Genomic DNA, 27171 nt, shown 5'->3' on the forward strand with positions numbered 1-27171 from the left:
AAATTTGTAAATAGGTTCATCTTAACAGTGTCTAAAATTATTGAAGCTTGTTAGGAGCATTAGAGAAGCCTGAGTAAATTGAGACTCGTACTAAAACCAGTATTGATTTCGGGCATAAATCTACGTTATTTTGCCTAGTACATCAAAACATTGCTTAGAAACATAAAAATTTTAAGTTGGAATGGAGTGGATCTTACCTAAATTTTCTTCAAAGGTTCAGAGGGATGAAGTAATTACCACAATGCCATGGTAGTGGCAAAAATAGTTCAAAGGACCTAGTTCACTGCATTCTGAGAGTCCCGTTGCCTTTCTTCCATACCTTTCTGCACAATCTGATGAACACAGAATTCTGTGCCATTCAGGCATTTAAATTCTGCTTAGGAACTTCCAACAAGTACTTCACTCCACAAATACAAATTGTTCCTGTGTGCCAGGTGCTTGGGGGCCCATCAGTGAGTAAAGCAGATTTCTGCCGTGGAGCTTACGTTATAGTTTTCTCAAAATGTTGTATAACTGATGTTTATATGGCCTTTGTAATGGTCTCTGACTGAAAGGTATTATCTAACCAGTGTAATTAGACCCAAAGATCTGTCCTCAATCATAGTGTATGTCAGCATAATTGCTGAGCTGGCTTCGTGTTTTTCTTTACGAAATATAGTTTATAACCTATTCTTGCCTCATAGGCTGAACCTCATTTTGATGCTTAAATAACACTTTACAGGCTGAAAGTATTTCAGCTTGATTGCTATGTTCAAGATAGCATAAATAAAGCTAAGGTGTGGAGGACTCTGGTTAGTGTGAATCAGCTTTAAAGTTCTGTGAAAGTGCTTTGTAAACTGTGGAAACACGTGGTAAGACTTACACGTACCATCATATGCAGTGGCTGTGAGTTAGATAACCGTCACAGGTGCAGTAATAATGGCTCATGGGTGGTCTGGGAAGCACTATAGTTTGAGATCAGCGGTCCATAAACTTTTGCCAGGGAGCAGTCTTCCTTTCAAGATAGAGATTTTCTCATTTTCCCCAAGAGAGTATACCTTCTTTCATGCGGGGTGGATAGCTTATATACTGTTAACCTGGTGTCACAATAGCCTTCTTCCCCAGGTTCGTAGACGAGGGAACAAAAGCTCAGAGGCTTTATGGGGTTGTCCAGTATTGAATGGCTAGATGGTACCATAAATGGGATTCAGTCCCAAGTCTTTTGATTCATCCATTGTTCTTTTTTCTCTGAAGAGTTGAACAACATTTTACATTAGTTCTTGTATCGTCATGCCCTGTACTTTGCTTAGTCTCATATAAAGTTATAAATATTAATGCCAGGATAATTTAAAATAAAAATATTGGTTATCGCAACTAAAATTGATTTACCATAGGTAAAAGGAAAAGGTGCTTCTGGGAGTTTTATTGTGGTCCAAAAATCAAGAAAAACACCTCAGAAATCCAGAAACAGAAAGGTAAGAAGTCTAAACCACAGTTTGAGCACTCTAAAACTACATCTCCTAAAATGACATTTATTGAGTGTTCACTGTGTGCCAGGCACTATGCAAAGTGTAGCCTTACTATTAAGGCCTGAAGAGGTTGTAAGTAATTTGCTCATTATTGCCCAGCTGGTGAGTAGAAAACAGTGTAAATCCAAGCAGTTGTCCCGTCCCGTCCCCACCCCACCCCCCCCCCACCGAGCCCATGCACTTAACTGCCATATGTTGAATTATTGGCAACTCTATGAATTATACTTCTTTTAGTGAAACCAATCTGTTATAAACGAAAAGGGACATATATGAGTACATCTTTACCCAATATTAGACCCCAAAACTATATTCAGAGCCAGTTTTTCTTTCTCTTTTTCTTTTTTTTCTTTTTTCCTTTTTCTTTTTCTTTTTCTTTTTCTTTTTCTTTTTCTTTTTCTTTTTTTTTTTGTAAATGTTAACACTTCTCCTTAAGACACATAATTTCATTTGTGGAAAGTATAATACTTTCTATAATAAAGTGAAATACTACTAAATATAACTAATATAAAAATATATTAATAAATAATAAATAATAATTATAAAATATTAATAATAAAGTGAAACATTCAGTATTTTCCCCATGTCAGTAACTGAAATCGTGACTGTTCCTCTACAGCTGTGTTTTTGCAACTCTGAAAGTTTTTGTACATTTTTTCTACAACTTTGAAACACTTTTGAAATGAACTTTTGTGCAGTGCTTTTTGGTGCTGCATGGTCTTTATTCTTTGTTATTGAAGGGTAAGAATAAACTAAGACTTTTAAATAAAGTCTACCATTCCTTTTCATTTTTATACTTTTTTTTTTTAACATTTATTTATTTTCAAGAGCCAGAGAGAGAGTGTGAGTGGGGGAGGGACAGAGAGAGAGGGAGACACAGAATCTGAAGCAGGGTCCAGCTCTGAGCTGTCAGTGCAGAGCCCTACACGGGGCTTGAACCCCCCGACTGTGAGATCATGACCTGAGCCAAAGTTGGACACTCAACTGACTGAGCTACCCAGGTGCCCCTCATTTTTATACATATTTTTAACTCTCAATCTGAATTGCATAACTCAAAAGAGTTGCCACACAAGTGCCATCGTGCCCCGTAGTATATTTGTTTGAATGTGGAAAAAAGTGATAGTTTAGCACAAGTTAAATTATCAATCAATTTAGGAAAGCCCTTGAGTTGAATACAGAAGCATTTGAACAGAAAATTCTATATTCTTTAATGATAATTTTTGGTAATATATTTCAGAATAGAAGCTCCGCAGTGGATCCAGAACCACAAGTAAAATTGGAGGATATCCTCCCGTTGGCCTTTACTCGCCTTTGTGAACCTAAAGAAGCTTCCTACAGTCTCATCAGGAAATATGTGTCTCAGTATTACCCTAAACTTAGAGTGGACATCAGGTATGAGCCGTTGGCCTGTACTTCAAAGCACAGATGTCTGTGTTATTCCCTTAGCCCCTTTTTCATGAGAAAGGTGAAAGTAAATATTCAAGAAGGATAACATTTAGCTGAGCTAAGGATAAAACCTTTTTTTGTGGGTTTTATTTATTTGTATTTTATTTTAGTTTTTAAAGTTTATTTAGTTTGAGAGGGAGAGAGAGCATGGCCCGGGGAGAGGCAGAGAGAGAGAATCCCAAGCGGACTCCACCCTGTCAGCACAGAGCCTGACAAGGGGTTCATACTCCATGAACTGTGAGATGATGCCCTGAGCCAAAATCAAGAGTCAGATGGATGATTAACTAGCTGAGCCACCCAGATGCCCTTGGGCTTTATTTTTTGTCTTGTTATATTTTCTTTTTCATATCTCCATTGTAGTTTCTTTCTGAAAACAAAAACAAAAACAAAAAAAAAAACACCTACATGTTAACTCTCACAAGACCTTGGTAGAATAATTCTTTCACCGCGTCAGCTGTTAGAACATTCAGCATTAAACTCAATGTCCTCTCAGCTTTCATTGTTAAAAAAAAAATTTTTTTTTTAATGTTTATTTTTGAGAGAGACAAAGCATGAGTAGGGGAGGGGCACAGAGAGAGGAAGACACAGAATCCAAATCAGGCTCCAAGCTATCAGCACAGAGCCCAATCCCATGAACCACAAGATCGTGACCTGAACTGAAGTCAGATGCTTAATGAACTGGGTCACCCAGGCGCCCTAGCTCTCATTATTTTTTTAATTTTAATGTTTTTTTTTAAATCGTGTTAAAATACAGATAAGCAAAATTTACCATCTTAACCATTTTTAAGTGTACAGTTCAGTGATATAAAATACATTCATGATGTGCTACCATGAGCACCATGTATTTCCAGAACTCTTCATCTTGTAAAATTGCAGCTCTGTACCCATTAAATAGGAAATCCCTTTCCCCCTTGGCCACCACCTTTCTGCTTTCTGTCTGTATGATTTTGGCTGTAAGTACCTCATGTAAGTGGAGTCATCCAGTCTTTATCTTTTTGTGACTGGCTTATCTCATTTAGCACAGTGTCCTCAAAGTTTATCCTTATTGTTGCATGTTAGAATTTCCTTCCTCTTTTAGTCTGAATAGTACTCTTTTGCTGTATGTACTCCATTTTGTTTATTCATCCTTCTGTTAATGAACACTTGGGGTTTCACGTTTTGGCTCTTGTGAATAATGCTGCTGTGAACACTGATGTACTAATACTTCTTTGAAACCCTGCCTTCAGTTCTTTGGGGGTATATACCCAGAAGTAAAACTGCTAGATGAAATGATGATTCTAGTTTTTAGTTTTTTGAGGAACAGCCATACTGTTTTCCACAGTGACCATATCATTTTACTTTCCTACCGACAGTATACAGAATTTCTAATTTCTCCATATCGTCACCAACCTGTGTGTGTTTGTTCGTTTAAGTTTTTTACTTACTTATTTTGAGAGACAGAGCTAGTGGCAAAGGGGTAGATAGGGAGAGAGAGAGAATCCCAAGAAGGGAGAGAATCCCTGCGCAAAGCCCAATGCGGGGCTCAAACTCACAAAACTGGGAGATCATGACCTGAGCTGAAACCAAGAGTCTGACACTTAATTGACTGAGCTACCTAGGTGCCCGTTTTTTGTTTTGTTTTTAGCCATCTTTAAAGGGTGTGAGGTGATTGATACTCATTTCTTTTAAGTTTTTGTTTTTTGAGCTAGAAAGTCCAAGTTGGGGGTAGGCAGGGCAGAGAGGGAGAGAGGATCCCAAGCAGGCTCTGCACTGTCAGCGCGGAGCCCATGCAGGACTTGAACCCATGAATTGTAGGACCATGACTTGAGCTGGAAGTCGGATGCTTAACTGAGTGAGCCACTCAGGTGCCCCCACATTAAACTCTATTTTTTTAATTTAGAGTCTGAAACATAAGAGAATTCAGGTTTCTGTAAACCTCTAGAGAAAAATAATATAATATCCTAATTTAAACATTTAATGTAAAATTCTGGCAGAATTTTGGTAGTAATTCAGTTCTAAAAAGTTGCCACATAAAAATATCTACACTGATCATTGAGACATTTGTGCAGATACATTAATTTGTTTAAATTTGTAATTCACAGAGTTTGTGTTTTGAGTGTGTTTATGTGAGATCTTTGTTATGATGGATGACTTTTGGAAAATTGTCTTTAATCCAGTCATTTCCACAGATGATTTTTATATCGAATGCATATTGTCTTGATATTGTTCAGCAACAGTATTTACTTGCATTACTGAGGCATGCAGTTAGAATTGCTGAGGCTTTAGCCCAGAAGCCACATTTTCAGAAAAGCACTTAGTGGTCTTCAGAGTGCCCAAGGAGAGTCAGTGAAATAGTGCAAAAGAAAAGGGAATCATAGAAGCACAAAGTTTGAAATTAATGTCCTGGTTTTTGTATGCTTTTTCTGCCCTGAGTGTGACCCACATATACAACCATGAGCTAGAAATGCATTTAAATACACATTTCACTTTTCTCTCTCTTCTCTCTCTGGTGACTGGAGACCATTATCTTCTCCCAGCTTTTTCTTTCCTTACCTTTCTACTGTACTCCCACCGGACAAGTTGTTGATAGCAGTGTAACTTCGTTACATGTCTAATCTTTATGAACATTTCTGATCTTATGTTGAAACAATATTTTCCTGATAATAGATGGGTTATCAACTCATAGGTGATAACGAACCTAGAGACCTTTTCCTGTGACCTCGTTAACAGTAACTTTTTTTTTTTTTCTTTCTCCGTTTACTTCTCTAAAACTATTGATTTTCTCTACCACTGACTGTCAGGGAGTCCTGTCATACATACAATTAACATGATAATTTGGCCATACTTAATTTTAGTTTTTGAGAGGGGGGTGGGTGGGGTACACAACTGACCAAGGGGCAGAGAGAGAGAGAGAGAGAGAGAGAGAGAAGCGGGGCTCACCTAAAGCAGGGCTCAGGCTCACCCAAAGTAGGGCTCAAGCTCACCTGATGTGCTGGTCTGTTCTATTTATCCCACACCTCCATCTAATCTGTAAGCAGTTACTTTGGATTTGCTATTAGGATATATCCATAAACAAACCTCTTCTCATTACCTCCACTGTTACTACTCTTCCAAGCCACCATCATCTCTCAGTTGTTTTAGAGCAATGACTTCCTAACTCCTCTCATGCTCCCTCTCCTTCAGTCTGTTCTTAACCTAGCAGTGAGGGTGAAACTTGTAAAAATGTAAGTTAGATCGTATCGCCTTGCTACTCAAACCTTCCTGTGGCTTCCCAGCCCCCTTACAGATAGAGCCAGTGTCTCTAAAATGGTATATGACATTACGCTTCCATTGTGTCTTTGACCTAATCTCCTACTACTTTTCCCTCACTTAGCTGGCCTCAGAGTCTGTATGCTTGCTGTTCCCTTTGCCTGGATGGTTTTCCCCATAATCTACTTTGCTCACGCCTTCACTTCTCTCAGGTTTTTACTCTGATGTCCTCGTTAGAGTGCCTTGACCCTGCCTTGACTGCCTTCCTTTTTTGTAATTGTTTTATTTTGGAAACTTTCAAACATACACATAAATGTAAAGAGAACAGACCATCGTACTAACATTTCCGACAAAATCCTAAGCATTATCCAATACATAGGCCATGGTCACATGTCCCCAGTTGTCTCCAAAGTGACTTGTTAAAGTTAGTTTATTTTTGAGAGAGAGGGAGGGAGAGAGAGAATCCTGAGCAGGCCCCATGCTGTCATCGCAGAGCCCAACGAGGGGCTCCATCCCACAAACTGTGAGATCATGACCTGAGCCAAAACCAAGAGTTGGATGTTCAACCAATGGAACCACCCAGGCACCACCAAAATGACTTCTTATAGTTGGTTTGTTACAGTTAGTGTCCGTACCTGGCTTGTACACTGCATTTGGTTGATGGAACCACCTAAATTCCATTTGCAACCTTTCCCTCCTCTCCCAGCATTCAGAATTCTACTTCTCTGTCTTACTTTTCTCCATAGCACTCATCACATTCTAACACATACTGCATCTGCCTGGCCTTTTTTCTTTCTTTTCTTTTCTTTTTTTTTTTTTTTTTTTTTTTTTAAGTGTATTTATTTATTTATTTTAAGTTTTTTTTTTTTTTAATTTTTTTTTTCAACGTTTATTTATTTTTGGGACAGAGAGAGACAGAGCACGAATGGGGGAGGGGCAGAGAGAGAGGGAGACACAGAATCGGAAACAGGCTCCAGGCTCTGAGCCATCAGCCCAGAGCCCGACGCGGGGCTCAAACTCACCGACCGCGAGATCGTGACCTGGCTGAAGTCGGACGCTTAACCGACTGCGCCACCCAGGCGCCCCAAGTTTATTTATTTTTGACAGAGAGTTCAGGCATGAGTTGGGGAGGGGCAGAGAGAGAGAGAGAGGGAGACACAGAATCCGAAGCAGGCTCCAGGCTCCAAGCTGTCGGCACGGAACCGGACGCGGGGCTCCAACTCACGAACTGTGTGAGATCATGACCTGGGCCAAAGACAGACGCCCAACCGAGCCACCCAAGCGCCCCAAGTTTGTTTATTTTTGAGAGAGAGAATCCCAAGCAGGCTCCACACTGTCAGTGCAAAGCCTGATGTGGAGCTCAAATTCATGAACCGTGAAATCATGACCTGAGCTGAAATCCACAGTCGCATGCTTAACCAGCTGAGCCATCCAGGTGCCCCTGCCCGGTTGTTTAAAACTACCTGTCTACCCCATTAAAATGTCAGAATCTTGAAGACCAGGATTTAAAAACAGATTTTTTTTTTGAATGTTTATTTCTTTTTGAGAGAGAGACAGCATGAGCAAGGGGCGAGCAGAGAGAGGGGGAGACACAGAATCCGAGCCAGGCTCCAGGCTCCTACCTGTTAGCACAGACCCCAACGTGGGGCTCAAACTCCTGAACCACGAGGTCATGAACTGAACCGAAGTCGGACACTTAACCAACTGAGCCCCCCAGACACCCTGGCCAGGAGTTTTATCTATATTGTTCACTTCCGTTTCCTCCACGCCCTAGCACACAGTAGATGGTCCATAAATATTAGTTGAATGAGCGATTAAATGCCTGTGGGCATTTCACCTGGCCACTCCACAAAGAGTGTTCGTCCCAGAGTGTGTGAGATGAGGCACATGTTTCTGCTCCTGTATACTAGCGGCTGTAGAGCTTGTGGTAAAAAGCACAGACTTTGAAACCAGACCCCTTGGGTTTAAATTCTGATTCTGTCATTTTCTAGCTCTGTATCCTTGAGTAATTTCCCTCTCTGTGTCCCAGTTTCCTAACCGATAAACAGTGTATCAGTAAGGTTGTTACCAGGCGTACGTCTCCTAGTACATGTTAAGCACTTAGAACAGTGCCTGGCACATAGTAAGTGCTCAACTAATGCTAATATTAGTCTCTGTTCCAATATAATTCTCATGGTATGAGCATTACACCATGCTAAATAGGATTCTGATTTCAAAGACTTTTTTTTTTTTTTTTTTTTTTTTAATTTTTTTTTCAACATTTTTTATTTATTTTTGGGACAGAGAGAGACAGAGCATGAACGGGGGAGGGGCAGAGAGAGAGGGAGACACAGAATCAGAAACAGGCTCCAGGCTCCGAGCCATCCACCCAGAGCCTGACGCGGGGCTCGAACTCACGGACCACGAGATCGTGACCTGGCTGAAGTCGGACGCTTAACCGACTGCGCCACCCAGGCGCCCCAAAGACTTTTTTTTTTGAGAGACTACGTGCACACATGTGCAAGCAGTGGAGGGACAGAGGAAGAGGAAGAGAGAATCTTAAGCAGGCTTCATGCCCAGTGTGGAGCCTGACGCAGGTCTCCATCCCACAGACTGTGAGATTATGATCCAAGAGTTGGATACTCAACTGACTGAGCCACCCAGCTGCCCCAACGGTATTTTTTAAAATTTTTATTTATTTATTTTGAGAGAGAGGGAGAGCGAGCACGAGTGAGGGAGGGGCAGAGAGAGAGGGAGAGAGAGTATCCCAAGCAGACTCTGTGCAGTCAGCCTGATGACGCAGGGTTCGATTTTATGAACATTGACGTCATGACCTGAGCAGAGATCAAGAGTCAGATGCTTAACTGACTGAGCTACTCAGGCATCCCAGTGTTTTTTATATAACATGCAAGTTTCTTCTGTATTTGATAACAATGATTTTTTGCAAATCTGAATTAAAAACTGGATATGTTGGATTTACATAGAGACTTTGAGTTCACTCTAAGATACCTTCAGAAACTTTCAAGGGTAGTTCTGTCACATGGCATTAGAAATCATTGTGTGTGATGTAACTTCTTTATACTCTTTTTTTTTCCTCTTCCCACACCAATATAAGAACATAGCCCAAATTCAATTGTATGCCCTATACTTATCTCTGAACTCTTTAATTTCTTTGGTGACCCCTTAAATTCTTAACATTTTCAACTCTGAGCAATTTCAGGCATCTTGTGATCTTCTTAATTCCATTTATGCATTTCTAACAGACTGATGGAACGCTCTCATTTAGATGCTTGCAACTCAGAATCCTTGTTGCTATCAGTTGCTTTTTTGTTCTCCGTCCCTTACTTCTGATTCTCTCTGCACATGGCTTTCATTTATATATGTCTCAATGCAGACCAACTTTCTCCATGGTTGAGTAACATGGCCATCAACAATTACCCATGATTTTCTGCTTCAAACTAAACTGGTCTGATTATCTAATTAAAACAAAACCTGTTGGGACACCTGGATGGCTCGGTTGGCTAAGCATCCAACTCAATTTTGGCTTAGGTCGTGAACTCACATTTCTTGAGTTTGAGCCCCACATTGGGCTCCACACTGACAGTGCAGAGCCTGCTTGAGATTCTCTCTCCCTCCCTTTCTCTCTGCTCCTCTCCTGCTCGTGTTCTCCCTCTCTCTCGCTTAAAATAGATAAACTTAAAAAAGAGAACATGTTATAATAATAAAAAGTTCCTTGAATTTGTATAGGGCTTTATAAAACCCTTTTGTACATTGTTTTCCATATTTCTCAAAATAGACTTAAAAATATATATTCCTACCTCAATTTTGCTGATAAAAATCTTAGGGTTACCTGGCTGCTCACTGGTAAAATCAGAACTTCATTTTTTTTAATAAAAATTTTTTTTTTTTTTTTTGAGAGAGAGAGAGAGAGAGAGAGAGCGAGCGAGCATGCATGCTTGGGAGAGGCAGAGAGAGAAGGAGACGGAGCATCCGAAGCGGGCTCTGCGCTGAGAGTGGAGAGCCCGATGGTGGGGCTTGAACTATGAACTGCAAGATCATGACCTGAGTTGAAGTCAGGTGCCCAACCGTCTGAGCCACCCAGATGCCCCCGTTTTGTTTTTCAATATGATACTTGCTTTTTCCACTGTTCGGGGCTGTCTTATATTGGAAAGTGCAGGCATAGCATAGTGAATAAGAATGTAGAATCTGGAATCAGACTGCCCAAATTTGTACTGGTTCTTCCCCTACCTAACTGTGTGACTTTGGAAAAATGACTTTTCTGTGTCACTCAGCTTTTCTCCATTTGTAAAGTATGGGGGAATAATAGTATCTATTTCTTGGGTTTGTTGTATTATCTGGTTTATTCCACACATATGAAATATTTTGAATAGCACTATAGTGAGTGCAAAATGGTGTGACACAGACTAAATTTTTCAGAACAGGGAGCTATGCCTGGGAGTTAACAATAAGTTAAAGAGATGGGGCATGATTAGGTATAGAAGAGTGTAGAATTTAGATGGATGGTAGAGTGACATTCTTACAATTTTTTTTCAGTGTTTATTTTTTGAGAGAGACAGAGCACAAGTGGGAGAGGGGCAGAGAGAGAGGGAGATGCAGAATCTGAACCAGGCTCCAGGCTCTGAGCTGTCAGCACAAAGCCTGATGTGGGGCTTGAACCCACAAACCGTGGAATCATGATCTGAGCCAAAGTCGTATGCTTAACTGACTGAGCCACCCAGGCGCCCCAGTAGAGTGGCATTCTTTAAGAGCTTCATGAGAAAATTTCAGAGACAGGAGTTGGCATTCTTTTTTGGGAACTAAAAGGAGACCGGGTCTGACTGCATCTAGACTAACAAGGAGTAGGAGCACGTCATGGAAGGCTTTGAAGCTGGGTTGAGGCTTTAGGACCTGACACCTGATCAGTTGATTAACACCGTAAAGGTGGCTTCCGTAGGTGTATTGACCTAGTTGTGGTATGCATTATGAAGACAGAAAGCACAGTGCCCAGAAGGGAAGGCATGGTGGCTTGTACTAAGGTTATGGCAGTGGTAAAAGAATGGGCCAGTCTCAGAAGTTTTGAAGCAGCTGGTAAGTATGATTTTACTAGAAGATAGAGGAATGAGTGACAGAATTCTGTGACTTCTAAAAGCCCAGACAAAGTATATGTTGGCATAAAGATTGCTGAGAAAACAGAAATGTTAGGAAGGGAACCAGTTTAACTGATCGCTGCATTCTTGGAGCATCTGAACCTCGGTTAAGGCAGTTCTTCTCACTGGGGTGTCAGTGTTTTACTTTGTGATCCCCCATTGGAGATCAGTCTTTAAGCAGTCTGCCTTATAGAGCAACTAATGGAAAACGTGTTTGACAATTAAGTCATTCCCTCAGTTATGTTCCCAAAGCTCTATATGTGTACTTCAACCCTGATCCTTCTCATTCTTTACAATGATTATTATATATTCATCGTCTCTTAAATTCCTTGAGTTTAGTGACCAGATCTATGTGTTTATCCCTGTATAACTGTAATAAATACTCAGTAAATGTTTGTGGGATGAGGGACTTGAAGTGTGGTATGTGTGTGTTTGGGGTTGTGGCATAAATCATATTCCTCCTAAATGGAATATACTGGCTTAGAAATACTTTCATTGTGACTTCTTTAGTTGGGAGTGTCTTCATTTGGAGTATCCGGGATGTACAAGATTTGATAGGCTAGTTCCCACTCTTTAGCATCCTATTAGATCATGGCATCCCCTCTATTATTCCTCCCTAAGCATACAGATGATGTCATGAAAAACTAGTGTCGGCTCAACCTGTAATGCTTAGTGGTTAGATAAAAATTTTAAATTTCTTCTCCAAAGAAAAATATCAGCGTGAAGCACCTCAAATGATAGTTTGGCCCTCGTAATTCTGCCTCTCGACCGGCTGCCCTGCCGATCTTTATTCGTCAACACCGTAACTAACAAGTTTCAAGCCACTCACCTCAGATTCTTACTGGGTGCTCTTCTAGTAATTCTTGAGAATGATGACAGAACACACCAGGCTTGTAGATTATGATCCACCCTTTCTTCAGATGTCCTGTTGTTGGCCTGAATGCATAGCTTTCCATTTGATTGTCTTCTTCCCTACCACAGCCCCTTTTAAGCCCAAAGTCAATTTGATTGGTTTGTGCCTGCACCTAAGGTTCCCCCCGCTCCTACCTCTGAGACTACACCTTGACAGGACAGTCTTGCACTTGTTCTTATGTTTTTTGGGTTTTTTAGAATTTTTTTTTTAAGTTGATTTATTTTGAGAGAGAACAAGTGGGGTAGAGGCAAAGAGCGAGGGAGAGAGAGAATCTCAAGCAGGCCCAGAACTGTCAGCGCAGAGCCTGATGTGGGGTTCAAACCCATGAACTGTGAGATCATGACCTGAGCTGAAACAAGAGTCAGCTGAAACAAGATTTTATTTTTAAGTAATCTCCACCTCGCCATGGGGCTCGAACTCACAGCCCCAAGATCAGGAGTTACACAGTACACCATCTGAGCTGCCAGGCACCCCTCTGTTTCTTCTTTCTTGCCATTTGGTTTTGATGACCTAGTATTGTTGGTTTGTATTTTGTCTTAAACTGTAACCCTCTTAAGACAGAGACATTATGTTAAGAACAACCTTTTTTCTTTCCCAGGGAGTTGTACTAGGCTAACTTCAGAGTTTGTAAAAAATGTTGTTTTCTGTTAATGTGTTACATACTTTTTAAAATACAGTATCTAGAAATTTTGCCTGTGAGAATTCTTGAGTTAGGTGGGACTTTAAACATACTCATGCTTTGTTTGATTACACAGTTTGGTTGCTGTTGTGGTAGAATAAATGGAAGGTGCTTGGAGTACCCTAGAAGTTTGGAAATTGGTTCTGTATGGGACATGGTTTGTGTCTCCGGGTAATGACTTAACTGCTTTGCTTAAAGTAAAAAGAATGCCACTTGTTAAGGGTGCCAGTATTTTATTTATTATTGTCCATCTTAACAAACTACTACTATATCTAATAGGAATCAGAACTTAAGTTCAGGGGAAAACCCTGGATCTGTTTCTTCATATCTTTCTTCATTGATGTTTATTGCTATTTTGTTTGTTTGTTTGTTTTCTCTGCAGGCCTCAGCTGTTGAAGAATGCTCTGCAGAGAGCAGTAGAGAGAGGCCAGTTAGAACAAATAACTGGCAAAGGTGCTTCTGGGACATTCCAGGTTAGAGGCCAAGAAGGCTTGGTTGTAGAGAAATGACTCTCAAAAGTTTTGGTTTCAGGACCAACTTACACTCTAAAAATTCTTTGAGGACCCCAGGAGGTTGTTTTTATGTGGGTTGTACCATATTAGAGATTAAAACTGAGAAAAATTTTAAATATTCATTCATTTTTTTAAGAAAACATTTTACGTCATATAAATAACATTTTTTTGTGGAACAATAACTATTATTTTTGGAAAACTTCATGAGAAGAGAGGTACTGTTCATTAAAAATTTGCAAATCTTTAACGTCTTGCTTAAGAGAAGACAGCTGGTATCTGTCTTAACAGATATTTCAACATATTTTGGGTTACATCTTTGAAGAAAATTCACCTCACACACAGAAAAGTATGGAGTATTTTAAGATAATTTTCAAATAGTTGTGGGTATTATTCTTTGATACTGTACCAAAACTCAACAAATGGTGATTTTTTAAAGTAGCTTTATTGAAGTATGATTTGTATGCCATAAAATACACTCATTTTAAGTTACAATTTATAATTCAGTGATTTTTAGTAAATTTACAGAGTTGTATAACCATCACTACAATCCAGTTTTAGAACATTTCATCACCCAGAAAGATCTCTTGTGCCCGTTTGCAGTCTCTCCCCATTCTCCTCTGCAGCCAACCTACTAATCGACTTTCTCTTTACATAGATTTCCCTTTTCTACACGTTTCATGTAGATGGAGTCATACAATCTATCGCTTTTTGGGTTTGGTTTCTTTCACTTAGCATAATCTTCTTTGAGTTTTATCCATGTTGCAGCATGAATCAGTGCTTTCATTCCTCTTTATTGCCACATAGCATTCCATTGTCTGTATTTAACACGTTCTGTTTACTCACAAATTGATAAACATTTGGGTAATTTCCACTTTTTACTCTTACGATTAATATTGCCTATGAACCTTTACATCCCAATCTTTGTGCAAATACATGTTTTTATTTCACATGGATATGTAACTAGGAGTGTGGACTTACTGGACACTATGGTCAATTTATGTCGTAAGAAACTGCCACAGTGTGTGCATCATTTTACATTCCCACCAGCGAAGTATAAGGGTTCCGGTGTCTCCACATCATTGCAAACACTTGTTACCGTCTTTTTTAGAATTCTAGCCATACTGGTGGATGTAGAGTGCTGTTTTGTTATGGTTTTGGTTGGCATTTCCCTAATGATTGCTGATACCATCTTTCCTTGTGCTTAATGGACATTTGTTTATCTTTTCTGGTAAAATGTCTATTTAAATTCTTTGCCTGTTTTTAAATTTGGGCTATTTGTCTTATTATTGAGATGTAAAAGTTATTAACTAGATTCAGGTTCCTCATTAGATACATGATTTGCATATATTTTCTCCTCATCTGTGGCCTGTGCTTTCACTTTCTTAATGGTATGTTTTGAAGTGCAAAGGTATTTAATTTTGATGAAGTCCAGTATGTCATTTTTTAAAATTGCTTCTGCTGTTGGTATTATATCCAAGAAATCATTGCCTAACTTAGATCACAAGATTCACTCCTACATTCTTTTTAAGAGTTTTTAAATACTTTTAGGCTCTGTCCATTTTGAGTTTTGTTTATGGTATGAGGTAGGGCTATAAATTCATGTTCTTGCACATAGATACCCAGTTGTCCTAACACTTTTTATTTATTTATTTAAAAATTTTTAAGTGTTTGTTTATTTTTGAGAGGGAGACAGAGAACGAACGAGTGGGGGAAAGGCAGAGAGAGAAAGGGAGACACAGAATCCGAAACAGGCTCCAGGCTCTGAGCTGTCACCACAGAGCCCAGTGTGGAGCTCGAACTCGGGGACAGTGAGATCAACACCTAGGCCAGAGTTGGATGCTTAACTGACTGAGCCATCCAGGCACCTCATAACACTTTTATTTATTTGTTTATTTATTTATTTTTAATTTTTAATTTTTTTTTAACGTTTATTTTTTGAGAGAGACAGAGTGTGAGTGCGGGAGGGGCAGAGAGAGACAGGGAGACACAGAATCGGAAGCGGGCTCCAGGCTCTGAGCTGTCAGCACAGAGCCCGATGTGGGGCTCGAACTCAAAAGCTGTGAGATCATGACCTGAGCCAAAGTCAAGACGTTCAACTGAGCCACCCATGTGCCCCAACACTATTTATTTATTTATTTATTTATTAAAAAAATTTTTTTTTGTAATGTTTATTTATTTTTGAGAAACAGAGACCGCATGAGCGGGAGAGGGCAGAGAGAGAGAAAGGGAGACCCAGAATCGGAAGCAGGCTCCAGTCTCTGAGCTGTCAGTACAGAGCCCAACGTGGGGCTTGAACCCACGAGCTGTGAGATCATGACCTGAGCCGAAGTTGGACGCTCAAACAACTGAGCCACCCAGGCGCCCCCCCCCCCCCAACACTTTTTATTTAAAAGATTATCTATTCCCCACTGAATTGCCTTGGCATCTTTATTTAAAAAAAGAAAAAAAATGACCATACATATTAAGGATTTATTTCTGGACTCCTGGTTTTTCTCCATTGATCTATGTATGAATTCTTATGCCAGGATCATAGTCTTGATGACTGTAACTTTGAAAGTTTTGTGCAAGTTTTCAAATTGGAAAATGTCAAAAAATGTAATTTTTAAAGAATATTTTAATTATTCTTAGTCTTGTGCATTTCCATATGAATTTTAGGATCCATTTGTTATTTTTCATACACACACACACACACACACACACACAAAACCCAGCTAGGATTTTGGTAGAGATTTCACTGAACCTATACACCAATATGGGAAGAATCACTGTCTTTATAATACTGAGTTTGCTAGTTCGTGAACACTGACTGTCTCTTTATTTAGATCTTTAACTTCTCTCAGCAGCATTTTGTAGTTTTCGGTATATAGGTCTTACATTTAAGTTTATTCCTAAGTATTTTATTCTTTTCCATGTTACAGTGAATGGAAATATTTTCAAGATTGTTCATTGCTGACATTTAGAAATACAGTTGATTTGTCTGTTGATCTTATATCCGGCAACATTGCTGAACTCATTCACTAGTTCTAGTAGTTTTTTTGTAGATTCCTTAGGATTTTTGTGGATTCCCTAGGATTTTCTACATAGAGTCATGTCATTTGCAGATAAAGACCATTTTGTTTACCTTTCTCATCTGGCTGTTTTGTTTTGCTTTGCTTTTTTCTTGCTTAATTATACTGAATAGAACCTCCAGTACAATGCTGAGAGCAGACATCCTTGTCTCATTCCCCTTATTAAAGGGGAAACATCAAGTCTTCGATCATTAAGTTAGCTGTGGGTTATTTATAAATGCCTGTTATCAGGTTGAGAAGATTTCTCCCCTATTACTAGTTTGTTAGATTTTATTATGAGCAGCTTTTGGGTTTGTAAAATGATTTTTCTGTGTCTCGAGATGAGCATGTGATCTTTGTCCTTTATTCTGTTAATACGGTGTATTACATTAATTGATTTTGTGCTAATTCCTTAAAGGTTAGTTACCATGTGGAACCTAAAACCATACCTGTGAACCTCTTGTACTCTTGCCTTAAATCTTTGGGTCTGTCTTGAACTTGGAGCAGATGTTTTAACTGCATAATTTTATAACATGGTCATTTGGAAGATAGTGGTTCACTGAATCATGCAGATAATTAAAGTGTTACCACATTTCATCAAACAGTAACAAAAGTAATAGTACCCCACCGATCTTATCAGAACAATATTTAAGTACTCAGAAATTACTAAGCTCACCGTAGTATATATACAAATGTTCCATGATTTAAATTTTTTCTTAAAAAGTTGCATTTTATGCTTGGCAACAAATACTGTTAGTTGTTTTCCTTGAAGGGAGAGGCTCATTTAATACATTTTCAAGAAAATGTCTATCAGATGCCCAAGTCTAAATAATAATTAACCATAGTGTATCTATTAGTCGTTCCTTCAAGTAAGGAGTATCCCATGAAAAATGAAGCTAGTTCAGCTCAAAACTCAGGCCCTGGGGTGCTTTTCCTTGAGACCACCGTCATATCTCCACATGCAGTTGACATGCTTAATGTGTTCTTCCCATGTCATCCCATAAAATAACAAAAAGACATGTACTGGGATTGAGATTTAATAAGATAACTTTTGCTACTTCATTGAGGACATTCTTAAGTGAAATTGGCTTTTTTTTTTTTTTTTTTTTTTTTTTTAAACAAGCACATAGCAGTAAATACAGCAACTACTGGTACATTTTTGTGTCTCCGCCTTCATTTATGGTAAGGTATCAGCAGTTTTACCCACCATCGCTTTTCCACCATCAGTGCAGATGTCACCACAGTGAAGAAGGCAAATCACGTCTTAGCATTATTATGAAAATAGTTTTGATCTTGCAGATCCTCTGAAAGAGTCTCAGGATCCCCAGTGGGTTTGTGGACCACTCTTTGAGAATCTCTGTTGTAGATCATACCTGAGTTTGTCCTTTTACTCGTTGTGCTTAATGGGGCTGACCTTTGTTCCCCATCCTTTTGTCCTTGAAATATGCTATGTCATTTTCTGTTGTATGATACCCTAAACAATTATCAGACTTTTCCTTTGCTATTTTCTTTACAGGATTAAAAAGGTTATTTATTATTTTTCTAACTACTCCACTTTTCAGATTGAGACAAGGAAGTATTCTCAAAACTGTCTTATTTATTTGGGACATAACAAGTTAACCTGCTTATTGGGATACAGCTGTCACTCTGTTTGAGTTAAGGGTAGCTGTTGCTCTGTTAGGTTGGATGGAGGGGTTAATGGAAAGAGAAAATATCCATAGGAGGGTTGGGACTCCTCAGTTAGATTAAATACCTGATGAGCGGGAAGAGAAAGTCCCTAACCTGACAATTTATTGTAAAACATATCTGTGCTAATGCAGGAACTCCGACCCACCTGGTGCAGAGGAGTCTTGTCTTGACCTGCTTTGGGAGAGTGTTGTCTTGATGCTTTTCTCTTCCTCCTTGGAAAACAGCTGAAGAAATCAGGGGAGAAACCCCTGCTTGGTGGAAGCCTGATGGAATATGCAATCTTGTCTGCTATTGCTGCCATGAATGAGCCGAAGACCTGCTCTACCACTGCTCTGAAGAAGTATGTCCTGGAGAACCACCCAGGGACCAATTCTAACTATCAAAGTAAGGCTCAGAGTTGTGTGCATTTAACTGGGATCGGGGGGGGGGGGGGTGGGGATTGCCTTGTAAACAGTCCTGGAGATCATGCTATTACAAAGCATTAACTGCTGACTGAAAATCAAGAGGGAACAACTTTACAAATTTATTATTTACAAAAGGAAAAACAAATAAGCAAGGCTTATCCTTAATTTACAATGTCTGCTGAAGATCAGGATTTGATTTTACTTTACTATAAAGATTTTAGATAAATCTCTTGGTTCAGAATACCTCTCAAGTATAGTATCTTTTTGCCTTTCTGAATGTCTACCAAACCATGTAATTTTCCCTTGAAGCCAAGCAGGTGTTTTAAAATGCTATTTATTGTTGTTTCTTGTTGCCTTAAGCCCTAGAACAAAGAATACTTTTCTCAGGAAAGTGTCTACCCTGTCAGGTGGTGATTTGAGATTAAAAGCCTCGCCTTAGCACTGTCATATCCAGGTTAACGAGGCTGTATATTTTCTCAGTGAACTACTAGAATAGGTATAGTGGTGTAGGGTAAGGGATATGGAAAATAAGTGACAAAATGCACACTAGGCTGTATTCTTTTGATTAAAAGTAATTTTGGGGGGCGCCTGGGTGGCGCAGTCGGTTAAGCGTCCGACTTCAGCCAGGTCACGATCTCGCGATCCGTGAGTTCGAGCCCCGCGTCGGGCTCTGGGCTGAGGGCTCAGAGCCTGGAGCCTGTTTCCAATTCTGTGTCTGCCTCTCTCTCTGCCCCTCCCCCGTTCATGCTCTGTCTCTCTCTGTCCCAAAAATAAATAAAAACGTTGAAAAAAAAAAAAAAAGTAATTTTGGGGGCGCCTGGGTGGCTCAGTCGGTTAAGCGCCCGACTTCGGCTCAGGTCATGATCTCACAGTCTGTGGGTTCGAGCCCCGCGTCGGGCTCTGTGCTGACAGCTCAGAGCCTGGAGCCTGTTTCAGATTCTGTGTCTCCCTCTTTCTCTGACCCTCCCTGTTCATGCTCGCTCGCTCTCTCTCTCTCTCTCTCTCTCTGTCTCACAAATAAATAAATGTTAAAAAAAAAAATTTTTTTTAAAGTAATTTTGAAGTCTTAATGCTGACTTTTAACCTATGCAGTATGAATTTTATAATGTTATGAAGGAATGCTTTCCTTTTTTTAATGTTTATTTATTTATTTATTTATTTATTTTATTATTTTTTTTAATTTATTATTTTTTTTCCAACGTTTATTTTTGGGACAGAGACAGACAGAGCATGAACGGGGGAGGGTCAGAGAGAGAGGGAGACACAGAATCGGAAACAGGCTCCAGGCTCTGAGCCATCAGCCCAGAGCCTGACGCGGGGCTCGAACTCCCGGACCGCGAGATCGTGACCTGGCTGAAGTCGGACGCTTAACCGACTGCGCCACCCAGGCGCCCCTAATGTTTATTTATTTTTGAGAGAGCATGTTTGCACACCTGTGTGCAGGGGAGGGGCCAAGGGGTGGAGAGAGAGTATCCCAAGCAGGCTCTGCAAACAGCACAGAGCCCCACAGTCCGCAGAGCCCAACACGGGGCTCGAACTCACAGGCCATGAGATCATGACCTGAGCCAAAATCAGAAAATGAACACTCAACTGAGCCACCAGGTGCCCCCAGTTTTGTCATCTTTATAGATACTCTCCTAAATTATTTCTGAGTACATACAGGTATCCAATAGATGTTTGAATGAATGGAAATGAGAGATTAGTTTTAGGTTGGCTACTAATCATTTTTGCGTCACTGTAGGGCATGTCACTCACCACTCTGGGCTCCTGTTCTGCTTTCTCTGAAACGAGGAACTTGTCTTAATGGACTTAATGGTCAGTCTCTTGCCATGACAATTTAACTCTTTTCAAATTTATGGGCACTTAATTGTTAAGTGAATTAGTTAACAATTCTGACCACAAAAATTTCAGTTAGCACATGTCACCTACTGTTTGACAGGACAGTAAATTTGTATATAAATGTTTGCGGTTGAGGGACTTACAAAATAGAATAACTAGGGGCACCTGGGTGGCTCGATTGGGCATCTGACTTCGGCTTAGGTCATGATCTCACGGTTTGTTGGGTTCGAGCCCTGTTTCGGGGCTCTGCGCTGACGGCTCAGAGCCTGGAACCTGCTTCGGATTCTGTGTCTCCCTCTGTCTCTGCCCCTCCCCCACTCATGCTCTGTCTGTCTCTGTCTCTCGAAAATAAATGTTAAGAATTAAAAAAAAAATTGTAGGTAACTTTCTTCATTTCTGGATTTTTTATTCAGTGCATTTGTTGAAGAAGACTCTTCAGAAATGCGAAAAGAATGGATGGATGGAACAGATCTCTGGCAAAGGATTCAGTGGCACCTTCCAGCTCTGTTTTCCCTATTACCCCAGGTAAGCAACCAGGCCATAATGTGAAGTGTTGGTGATTGTAAATTTAAAATCTTGGGCTTAACTGATTAATTTATTACTGTTTTGCTTGAAAATAAAGATTACTTAAGGCAGTATTGTTTTAGAGCAAACACTTTTCATGTTAGAACTGGAGAATGTTGGCTACCCTGCTAGATCTTATCAGCCACCCATTCCTTAAAATCAAGCATGGAATTCTTTGAGATCATCGGCCAGTTATTTTTGTGTTCATTCTTTCTTTATTAAATAAATGATAATGACAAGATTATTAGAGGATGATGTATGTTTTCATCGTCACTCAAGGAGGGGAGAGCATTGGCTGCTTCCAATAACCCTAGTCTGCCTTCTCCATACTATAGAGGTAGGGCCATTTCCTTAAAAATCTTTTTGATCTATACTTTATTTATGCACCAAACCAAAAAATGTATTGAGCACCTCCTTGGGGCCAAGCATTGTTCTGTGCACCTGTGCAATGGCCTTCTTATACTCTGATTTCTAGTAAAGTGCCATGACATGTACCACTAAAGCCCTATTTTAGCAAGAGTATAGTGTATTTCTTACATTGTACCTTGTGTACAAGCCTCTGTTACTTGGCCGATTGCATATTATTTGAATTTTTCAAATATTAAATTTAATTCTTAAAGTCATGTACATAAAATGTTATAATTCAAGGACTTATTACACAATGGAATCAATATTTGTATCAATAAGGGCAAAGAAAATTAGAAAATCCTTGCTGACTTTCTCTAAAACTTTGAAGAGATTCAGCCTTTATGATATTTTGAGGTCTTTTGCCAGTATCATGAGGCCAAAAAAATGTATACTGCTGTGCAAACTGTTTGCTGTCTTGTAGACAGACCAGTCACTGCTGTATATTCAGTGGCTAATACAGTGCTGGACACACATCAGGAGCTTAAATTGCTTACTAAGTAAATGATTAAGAATCCATTTTGGGGGCGCCTGGGTGGCTCAGTCGGTTAAGTGTCTGACTTCGGCTCAGGTCATGATCTCACAGTTTGTGAGTTCGAGCCCCACCTCAGGCTTTGTGCTGACAGCTTGGAGCCTGGAGCCTGCTTCAGGTTCTGTTTCTCCCTCTCTTTGCCCCTCCCTCTCTCATGCTCTGCCTGTCTCCCTCTCAGAAATAAATAAACATTAAAAAAAAAAATCCATCTTACTGGGGCACCTGGGTAGCTCAGTGAGTTAAGCATCCGACTCTTGATTTTGGTGCATGTCATGACATCACAGTCATGAAATCAAGCCCCATGTTGGACTCTGTGCTGGGTGTGGAGCCTGCTTAAGATTCTCTCCCTCCCTCTGCCCCTCCCTCACTGTCATACCGTGTTCTCTCACTGTCTCAAAACATAAAAAGAGGTGCCTGGGTGCTCAGTCAGTTGAGCTTCCGACTTGAGCTCAGGTCATGATCTTGTCGTTCATGGGTTCAAGCCCCGCATCGGGCTCTGTGCGGACAGCTCAGAGCCGGGAGCCTGCTTCGGATTCTGTGCCTCCCTCTCTGTCTCTCCATCTCCCTGCTCGCACTCTCTCTCTGTCTCTCAAAAATGAATAAATATTAATAATTTTTTTTAAAAAAACATAAAAAAATTAAAATAAATTAAAGAGTCCATTTTTTCTAATGGTAGGAGGAAGGGAATGAGGTATGGTTCTGGACTCTTAATAGATTTGTTATAACTGCGTGTGTTGAAAACAGGTTAAACTGTAACCCGACACTTGCAACATGGCATTTGGGGAGGGCAGGAAGATGTGGAATGTCAAAGAAAGAGCATCTAGGTTCACATTTTTCCCTTTCCTATGTGGGACTTCTCTTTTATGTAATTTTACCTTATTTTTCTTTTCTTTTTTTCTTCTCATAGCCCAGGAGTTCTATTTCCAAAGAAAGAGCTAGATGATTCGAGAGACGAGGATGAAGATGAGGAGGACTCTTCAGAAGAAGACTCTGATGACGAAGAGCCACCACCTAAAAGAAGGTGTGGATGTGTGGATGTCCTACCTTTGAGCTAATAGTGGCAGTGATAGTAATTAATAGCATTGTAACAACTCAGGATCCTTCTCAGAAGGCTCTTGGTGTAACATTTGAATTTGTCTTACTGGAAATTCAGGGGCTTTGAACTTAGGAAGCACTGTGAATATGTGTAATTTACTGTTTGGTCAAATCTGTGTGTATATCCGTAGTTGGTTGGTTATTCAAAGAAAAACAATCCCATATTTTCCTAGGAAGAACATCACAAATTATGTACAGACTCCCATGAAGTGGTTGAATTTTCACACAGTTTTAGTAAGGGCTATAGTCAAATCACCACGTTCCTATCCTTTACATCGGTGACTTCTGTCTACCCTGTGTCTTTTTTGGCAAAGTATCCGGTCGTCCTGGCAGAGTGAGTCTCTTGAGTACTAAGTGATCGCCTTTGCTCTTTGTTCTCACAGGTTGCAGAAGAAAACCCCAGCCAAGTCTTCGGTGAAGGCCGCATCGGTGAAGCAGAGAGGGTCCAAGCCTGCGCCCAAAGTCCCAGCTGCCCAGCGGGGGAAAGCTAGGCCCTTGTCTAAGAAAGCCCCTCCTAAGGCCAAAACTCCTGCCAAGAAAGCCAGACCCTCATCCTCAGTCATCAAGAAACCTAGTGGTGGCTCTTCAAAAAAGCCTGCAGCCAGTGTGAGAAAGGAAGTGAAATTGCCCAGTAAGGGCAAAGCCAACATGAAGAAGTCTTTCAAAGCAAAAAAGTAAATTTTATAGGAAAAAAAGGGTATCATGATAAAATTCAGAATCTTATTTTCTAAGGTCAGTGTGCATTTGTTTTAGTTTTGATGCTTTTAAAATTACATTTTTTCCCTTCCCTATGAACATTGTGGGGAGGGAATATAAATAAACCAATTTAGGCATTTGTTCGCTTTAGGTGCTGTTCTTGGTGCCTACCCCTTCCCTCGGTCATTTTAATTTCTGCGATAACTCCGGATTTTCCTGAACTGTATAATCTCCACTTGTCATTTTTTCTCCCTCTACCCCAACCCTCTTTCTTTTTTTATTGTCAGCTTTGGCTTTTTTTTTTTTTTTCTTTGTTTCTTCCAGCTTTATCTAAACACTTGCAAAGATTTTTATATTTGTAGAAAACATCAAGAATAGGATACTGGTCAGGTGCTGGAAGTAAAAAAAAAAGAGGCAGTATGTAGCACTGACTGAATGGAAAAGCCTTCTGCCTGGAGACTTCAGTTATAGCTATAATAATTAATCTTATTTATAAAACCACTCCACTAACCCTTTCTCTCCAACTATATAAACACAGAGACATCTTAGCTTTGGGAACAAGCCAAAAAACATTGTGACTTCATTAGATTCTGCAGACCTAGGACTCCTTTGGGCCACTTTTCACGCTGGCCGATTTCCAGGTGTTTTTCACTGGCCCAGAGCGTCGCGCTCCCTCAACCACAAGCACAAATTCCCTCCACCATTTGGTTTCTGACTGAAGGGAAATACAGGAATATGTTGAGTTTATGATTTCTGGTGTCACCTGTGTTACCAAAAACCAAACCATATAAAATCTTGATCAAATGTTTAAATATATTTTTTAATATTTGGAGCATGAGTTGTTTCCTGTTTGCCTTTTTTATAAGGAAATGTTGGAGAGTTACATCATTGCTAATATAGAAATGTTAAGTGGAAAAACATACAATTTGCTAAAATAAACTAAATTCCAGATTCATCTGTGGGTTTTTTTCCCCTCCTTTCTTTCCACAGCACTTTTGATACCAAGCAAGTGGCTTCTTTTTTTGAGATATTTACAAAAAAAAAAAAAAAAAGTAAATGAAGCCCAACTACCTAACCCTTTCTCATTTGTATTTGGTTTAGTATTGTGAAGTTGTGTTAAATAGTACTAGCTTTCTACTGGAGAAATACTGATTTCCGGTTATCATTTATCCTCCCTGTGGCACTTGACATTTTAATTGTCTTAAACTTTTTGGTGTACATCTTCTGGCCCCTTGAGTACTGCCAGAGGCAAAAGACATTTGTTTCCTTCATTCCACTTGCATTGTCTCCTGGGATCTCATCTGCAGCCTAGAGTGTGGCTGGGAAATGGACTTGAGAAGATTGGCTTGAAGTAGATCCATAATCATGTGTGATCCCATCATGAGCTCATTGGAATTTGTGTTGCATGTAAGGCAATCTTTCCTGTTGTAAATCTTCCTTTTTTTATGTACATATATTTTGAAAAATATGAATAAACATGAAATTTTAAAGCTGCTGAACTGTAGCTTATATTTAAAAGATTCTATCTAGTAGACCCTTAAAAGTAGCTAAGTGTTGCATTCACTGGAGTCTTTCCTCCTTGGAATAGCTGCCATCCGTTTTCCTTTGTATTTCTTTCTTTCTTTTATTTTTTCGTGTTTTTTAATGTTTAATTTTGAGAGAGAGAGAGAGAGAGAGAGAGAGAGAGAGTTGCAGCCAGGGAGGGGCAGAGAGAGAGGGAGACACAGAATCTGAAGCAGGCTCCAGGCTCTGAGCTGTCAGCACAGAGCCCAATGTGGGAGTTGAACCCACGAACCTTAAGATCATGACTTGAGCCGAAGTCAGACACTTAACCGACTGAGCCAACCAGGTTCCCCTTCCATTTTTATGTTTAATGTTCAGATAGTCTTTAGACTAGGAAAAAAAAAAAACGTACAGCACTGCAAAAGGGTTGATAAACCGTACAGACCTGATCTTAGAAAGTAATTCTAATTTCTCTTTTGCTATTTGGCAGGTAATAATTCTCAATTTCTTAGTAGTATGAGTGTTGGGTACCTGTGCTAAGAATACTCTTCTGGGATCAAAAGTTGGAGGATTTTGGTTGGTTTCTTCATTTTATGATCCCACTTGTAAAAAGATACTCTGAACAGCCACCTAGTGGTTATGTTGTCCAGTAGGTGCTCCAGCACAGGGTAAGAAGTTTATTAGATCACTGGGGGTCCTTTCCCACTCTGACATTCTGTAGCTAACAGAATGTCATAACTTTGTCAAGTTACGATGAAGTTCAGATAAGGACAAAACTGTCCTTGCTTCAGCATCTTGTAAAGGGAGACGACAAGAGGGCCACTCCACTCTTCAGTGAAAACCCTGTCATCAGAGATGTACAGGCACCTTACTTATGTTGAGATAAAGGAAGGTTTGGTTTTTTTCTCCCGTCCAGGCATTTAAAGGAGTGGGATACATACATTTTACTTCCATGTTACAGAAGGAAAAACTGCAAACTCCAGATGTAATCCCAGCAATTTCCAGCATGGATCAGTGGCTTCAGCACCGTCTGCTAGTGACTCACTGAGCTCAGTTACGGTGTTTCACATACTCTTAAACCACCTACAAACTACCTTTGATAAATGAACCTCAGAAAGTACCAGGAGAGAGATTGTCAGCTTCTTAACCTACCTGTGAAAGAAGAGCTACCATTGCCAAAAAAAAAAAAAAAAAAAAAAAAAAATGAAGACCTTTTCTTAGTATTATGGTAAAAGCATTCAATACAGATTATAACCATCCACATGGTCTTAATGAAAAGGAAGTCTGGTCCAATATAAATCTTAGAAAACAGATGTATGTTTTAATCATGTCTATTGGGTATAATTAACCAAAAAATTACACGAAAACAAGAGCTAGGTAATATGCCGACACCTTTAACATTTTTTCCATCATTCTTCTTACAAAAGTTTGTCAGCCCTAGTTTAGGTTTGCTAACCTATTTTTTGTACCTACTTTAAAGAATCTAGTCTTGCTCCGGCTGTGATACTCTTGCCATCATGTGATAGATGAGGAGAAAGAGGTTAAGCCAGCCATATTCATGAACTGCTGTATTTAGCCAACTAAAAAACTTTAAAAGTTTAGGATTATAGTTGAGATTTCTCATCTTTGGAACCTGCCAAGTCGTATTAATTACTTTATTTCTCTTTGAGTTAAGCAAAAATTCTAATTTTGTTCACGATGGGAAATTCTCTTCTTAATTGGAAAAAGATCATTACTAAGCTCTTCCCCCAGAGGTGCTGATCGACGTTACTTCCCAGCATGCAGTTTGTTTCGCATTTTCACGGGAGAACAGATGGTCACTCAGTTCTGCAGAGCTGAGCTACAGCTACAGAACCCGAACATGTTGAAGCTCTTGGCTTAGGAACTGCTTGACAGAAGTGCTCAGAAGCCAGGAGGGATCGGTATCCCTCAGCTGCACGGAGTTTGCCTTTTTTAAGAAACTAATCTCTTAACTTTTTTTTTCTCTA

The 27171-nt window shown here is 39.8% G+C and overlaps 1 protein-coding gene across 10 annotated transcripts in view; it reads left to right on the plus strand.

The window, feature by feature from the left end:
- Positions 1 to 25179, plus strand: part of HP1BP3 (heterochromatin protein 1 binding protein 3) — a 39878-nt gene extending 14699 nt beyond the window's left edge. For 9 of the 10 annotated variants that reach the window (XM_047870365.1, XM_047870364.1, XM_047870370.1 and 6 more), the window contains 7 exons: positions 1374 to 1454; positions 2743 to 2897; positions 13280 to 13370; positions 18370 to 18529; positions 20802 to 20913; positions 22797 to 22910; positions 23368 to 25179. In XM_047870365.1, coding sequence (XP_047726321.1) covers positions 1374 to 1454; positions 2743 to 2897; positions 13280 to 13370; positions 18370 to 18529; positions 20802 to 20913; positions 22797 to 22910; positions 23368 to 23662 — 1008 coding nt within the window. In that variant the 3' untranslated portion in view covers positions 23663 to 25179. Of the gene's footprint in view, positions 1 to 1373; positions 1455 to 2742; positions 2898 to 13279; positions 13371 to 18276; positions 18530 to 20801; positions 20914 to 22796; positions 22911 to 23367 lie in introns of those variants that run through there. The other variant, XM_047870373.1, reaches the window with a different exon arrangement.
- The last annotated feature ends 1992 nt before the right edge of the window (positions 25180 to 27171 follow it).

The sequence above is a fragment of the Prionailurus viverrinus genome, chromosome C1 (assembly GCF_022837055.1).
Source record: "Prionailurus viverrinus isolate Anna chromosome C1, UM_Priviv_1.0, whole genome shotgun sequence".
Taxonomy (NCBI): domain Eukaryota; kingdom Metazoa; phylum Chordata; class Mammalia; order Carnivora; family Felidae; genus Prionailurus; species Prionailurus viverrinus.